Source organism: Tetrahymena thermophila (assembly GCF_000189635.1).
Source record: "Tetrahymena thermophila SB210 genomic scaffold scf_8254108, whole genome shotgun sequence".
Lineage (NCBI taxonomy): Eukaryota > Ciliophora > Oligohymenophorea > Hymenostomatida > Tetrahymenidae > Tetrahymena > Tetrahymena thermophila.
Genome location: NW_002476056.1, coordinates 2,303 through 7,474, shown reverse-complemented (window position 1 = coordinate 7,474; position 5,172 = coordinate 2,303). Strand labels below are relative to the sequence as shown.

The 5,172-nt window shown below is 20.7% G+C and overlaps 2 protein-coding genes across 2 annotated transcripts in view; both read left to right on the top strand. All coding sequences in view use genetic code 6, as the record gives it.

The window, feature by feature from the left end:
• Nucleotides 1-1,194: 1,194 nt before the first annotated feature.
• TTHERM_01649030 (hypothetical protein) lies at nucleotides 1,195-4,200 on the top strand (the record flags this gene model as incomplete). The annotated part of the gene is made up of 7 exons (XM_001025836.2): nucleotides 1,195-1,351; nucleotides 1,448-1,474; nucleotides 1,594-1,806; nucleotides 1,946-2,008; nucleotides 2,167-2,727; nucleotides 2,886-3,683; nucleotides 3,871-4,200. Coding segments are annotated over 7 exons (2,149 nt in total), but the record flags the coding sequence as incomplete, so codon positions are not given.
• A 717-nt stretch (nucleotides 4,201-4,917) lies between these two features.
• TTHERM_01648030 (hypothetical protein) overlaps nucleotides 4,918-5,172 on the top strand; it is a gene marked incomplete at both ends in the record, with an annotated part of 511 nt that continues 256 nt past the window's right edge. Inside the window, 2 exons of the mRNA XM_001025835.3 lie at nucleotides 4,918-4,956; nucleotides 5,156-5,172. The exon at nucleotides 5,156-5,172 is cut by the window's right edge and continues 256 nt beyond it. Coding sequence (XP_001025835.3) covers nucleotides 4,918-4,956; nucleotides 5,156-5,172 — 56 coding nt within the window. The remainder of the gene's footprint in view (nucleotides 4,957-5,155) is intronic.

Genomic DNA, 5,172 nt, shown 5'->3' with positions numbered 1-5,172 from the left:
CCTCATTCGCTAAATAAATTATTCCGTTTCACTACATAATTTATTCGCGCTCATTTAATTATTTCTTGATATTTAATTGTCTTTCCTGCTATTCTGAAATTCTACTATTCGCTCAATAAATTATTCTGTTTCACTACATAATTTATTTGCGCTCATTTAATTATTTCTCCAGATTTGATTGTCTGTCCTGCTATTCGCGCTCATTTAATTATTTCTTCAGATTTAATTGTCTGTGCGACATTGAAATTTATTTATTTTATTATTATTATTTATTTCTGATTTAAAATAAGATAAATTATTTTATTTTTTATTTATAAATTGATACAATTTTAACTCTGAAATCTTTACAAACAAATAAATTCTGAGCATCAAATTAAATAAGATCAAATTAATTCTTCCTATTTATTCGCGCTCATTTAATTATTTTGTTTCACTACAAAATTTATTCGCGCTTATTTAATTATTTCTTCAGACATAATTAAGTGCGGCAATTGAGAATATTTAATTATTTTTTTAATTATTTTTTCTGATTTAAAATTGGAATAATAATTAGGTGATAAAAAAATATATATTGAGTCAAAATAAATTATTCCGTTGCACTACATAATTTATTTGAACGAATAGTTGGAATTGAAATGAATAATTAGGTGATAAAAAAATAGATATTGAGTGAAAATAAATTATTCCGTTGCACTACATAATTTATTTGAACAAATAGTTGGAATTGGAATGAATAATTAGGTGATAAAAAAATAGATATTGAGTGAAAATAAATTATGTAGTGCAACGGAATAATTTATTTGAACGAATCAAATTATATAGAGCAACAGAATAATTTATTTGAACGAATAGTTGGAATTGAGGTGGAAAAAAATTGAAAAATATAATTCAGAAAAAAGATAAAAATAATATATTCAAAAATCAATTAAAATAAAGAATAAAGCATAATGTAAAACAACATACATAGTAAAAGGATTCTTATAATTTTTAGGAAACTAAAAACAAGAAATATATGATCTAAATCATTAACATATAAACAAATAAACATTATAATTGAATAAGTAATTCATAGATTATTATCCATTCGAAGATGAAGAAGAAGAAAGAAAATTATGGGATAAAACAAAGAAAATGTTCAATTACGGTCATTATATCTTACGTTTTTACAATTAATAGATCTATATAATATAATAGGATAAAATATACTAAACCATAAATATGGATAAAATCGAATACCTTAATTATGATTAAAATTTCGCTTTAAAAATGGTGTAAATAAATAAACTAGTTAAATAATCTTGCGAAGATATACAATTATTTATCTCATAAGCCATCAATTTCTTGAATATGTGTATAAATTTGGGACATATTGAAAAATAAAAAAGAAAACTAACTTTCCATTTTAACAATTATCTTCTATCCTTTAATATAATAATTAATATAATAGAAGACGAAGATCCTGAAAATGAGTCAGGTTTAAAGATGATTTTAATAATAAGAAAAGGAAAAATATGTTTTCTGATTATTTACATCATAATTATCATTTCAATGACATCACATTTTTGATACTCTATAAGATTTATTAATATCTAGATTTAGAATCTGAATTATAAGTCTTCAATAAGAATTACATATTTTCTCAAGATGAAAATGAAAGAGAATCTTGTTATATTCCAATTTATAAAAAGATTTATCTTAATAATAAAAACAGAATTAGAGTTGAGCCTGATGAACTTTTCATGTTATAAAAAATTCAATCTATTTATGAGAAGATATTTAATAATAACATTGTTCTTATTTATAGATGTTATAAAAAATTATGCAAAGATATATTATTATTAAAATTGATAAATGATAATAATTGGAAAGGATGGATTGAGTTAGCGTTTGTCTGTTTTTAAATAAATAATGGAATTTTTACCTTAAAATGTTAGCACATATAAAGGTATTTACGATTATGAGAATATCCATATTTACAACTCTAAATGTAATTATAATGGAGAGAAATGTAAGTTCTGTTCAATTTATGAAATTTTTGATTTATTTGATTTGATTTGATTAATTTTCTTTTTATTTAATAATAATTTAATTAATTTTTAATTTATCTAAAATTAAATAAAAATTGAAAAATAATAATTGTGAAAAGGTAATATAAATAAATAATAGAAAAATAAATATAAGGAAGAATGAGCAATAAGAAAATAAATGATCCTTAGGATTTAGATAGTTTCGAGCATCCTTAAGGTTAAAACTCTAAAAAAGTGAAAATAGAAGAAGAACAAAATCAATAAATTTCTGGTTAAGATTTTGGTTGCGAAATATCAAAAAAATAAATTCAGAATGATCATCATTCCTAAATGAATAAATAATCTTAATAGGAAGAACCTATAACTTAAAGTGTAAATTTACCTTAAAGCGAAGCTTTACTTGGTGGTGCTATTGTATCTAATAAAATAATTTTACACAATAGCATGAGTGTGAATATATTCAAAAGTATGCCTGTATCCAATATCATACCTGCATCTAATAACATGTCTGTACCAAATAGCATGTCTATACCAAATAATATATCTGTATCAAAAAGTATACCTGCATTTGATAACAAGCCTGTACCTTATAGTATGTCTGTATCCAGTATCATTTCTGCATCCAATAGTATATATGAACCTAATAATGTACCTATACCCTAAAACGGAATCGTGACCAAAATCTACCCTATGCTCCAGCGTAAAAATTTTGAATAAATATGTCTTTTAAATTTTAATTACTTGCATCAGGTTAAGGTCAGAATTAAATTCTAAAATTTAATTTCTCAAAAATAAATATAGGAAATATAATTAAAATTATTACCGAATGTTTTTTCGTTAAATAATAAATATTTAAAGGTTAAAATTTATTCGATTATCTTTGTTAAATACAGAAAAATTTGTATGAAAGATTAGATATATTTTTGAAATTAAGTCAAAAATAATACGACTTCGTCATCAGTGACTATTCTAATATTAAGAAAGATTTTAACGCTTTTTATGAATTCTTCAATTAAACTTTTAGAGAAACTGCTTAAAATTATTTTTAAAGTAAATTTGGAATGTAAGCTATGTTTAATGAAGCTTTATTTAATAAATTGGTGGATAAAATAGTTATTTAGTAGCCATATGGATGTGCTGACTTGTCAAAAGATTATTTTATAAAATATATGTTAAATCCAGATCATATTTAAACCCATATCTAAAGATTCCCAAAAATGGTAAATAGTGATTTGAAACATTTTGCGACTTTTGCTACTGAATGCAATAAATTAAAAAAAACAGTTGATTATGTGGTTTTTAATTCCGATACAGTTTAACAACACCAAAGTTTTGTACCAGTTTTAAAATTAGATGATAATTTAAATTTAAATGAATAATTATCTATTTCTACGAAGTTGATTTATTTCCACTAAATCGGAATTGAAAAGTTTATAAATGAAATGTAAGGATTCTTAAGATAAGATCTAAACATATAATTTAGTATATATTTCTCCCTTGTAATAATAAAAAAATTGTTCTTTGCATGCGATTTTTATGGAGATCCTCTAGAAGATACTGAATTGCAAAATTTTATTGAATCTATGAAACTCTTTTAATAATATTATACCGGGTAAGAATTTAATTTATAGATTAATAGAAATCATGCTCCGTATTGTAATAATATACATATCAATGCTTAAGTTTATAAAGAAGCACAAGTCTAACAAATAAAATTAATAAATGATAATTTAAACAAATCATTATTCTGATAATAAAAACAACAAAAAAAAAACAAAATAAAAATAAAAAAACAAAAAAAAAAAACTTTTAGTTTTGAATATATAATATCTAATATATAAAGTATCTAACCGATAAAGTAATATAAATAAAATGGAAGAAGATAGTTTTGACTATGAAAAATATAAACAATAAAACATGGAATTGTTTTAGAATAAAAAATAAAAAGATCTTGGAAAGAAAAATAATGACGAAGAATAGAAACAAATAGATAGTTAGATGTATAAAGCTAGAATAAGAGATTCTAATAATGTTTAAGATTCTTAATAAGGATATCATCCTGAAAAATAAAACACTGTTCGATAAATGAACATACCATTTTAACTTTCGAATAACACGATGTTATAAAAAAGCATAAATAAAATAGATAAAAAAAGTTATGAGTTAGAATATGGTAATCATAAAATAATGTACGAATATATCTATATTATGTTCAAAAAAGAATTTGAATAAGGAAAAACTTTCTTTGAAACAGTAAGATAAGAATTTGAATCATAGTTCTGTCTGTAATGATGATCGTTTAGTTATATAGTCATAAAGTATGATACAATTTAAATAAATCACAGATATTAAAGTTGAAAAAAATTAAATTAATTATTTATTTTTGAAATTATAATAAATATAAATTATTAATTAATTATAATTCTATTATAAAATATATATATAAATTAGATTTTTTAATAAATAAATAAATAAAAAATATATTTCATAATAAGTGTCAGGCAAACCATGAAATTTTTTTTTGTATGGTATAATGCTATAATTAGAAATATTATAAATATTCCTAAAATTACAGAGCTAAAACAGAAAAATCTACTGATAAACATTATTTTTATAATACTTAAGAACATTAACTACCAGATTTTTTTCAAATATTACTAAATAAATAACTGGCTGTCTTTAATTCCTACTATATTTTTAAGTATATGTTTTAAATAAAAATATTAAGTTTAAATAGTGAATGTGATATCTCTTCATAAAACCAAATATATAAATTAATATTTGATAATTAATTAATTATTATATTTATTTGTTCTTTTTATCCATTTATTATTAATTAATTAATTAAATTTCATAAACTGCTATTCAATATTTTTCAAAAAAAAAAAAAATGATATAATAGATTAAATATTATTAAGAATTAGAAGAAGTAATTATTATTTTTTTTATTAATAACTTTTAAATTTATATAAATTAATAAAAAAAGTTTAAAAGCTCTTCACTTTTATCTCATTAGGTTCTCCATATTAATCTGAGGAATATTTAATTAAAAAATATTATTTTTATTATTATTAATATTTTTGTATATTTAATTTTAAATTGATTTAAATAAAAAATTTATATAAAAGAAATTATCATCATTATT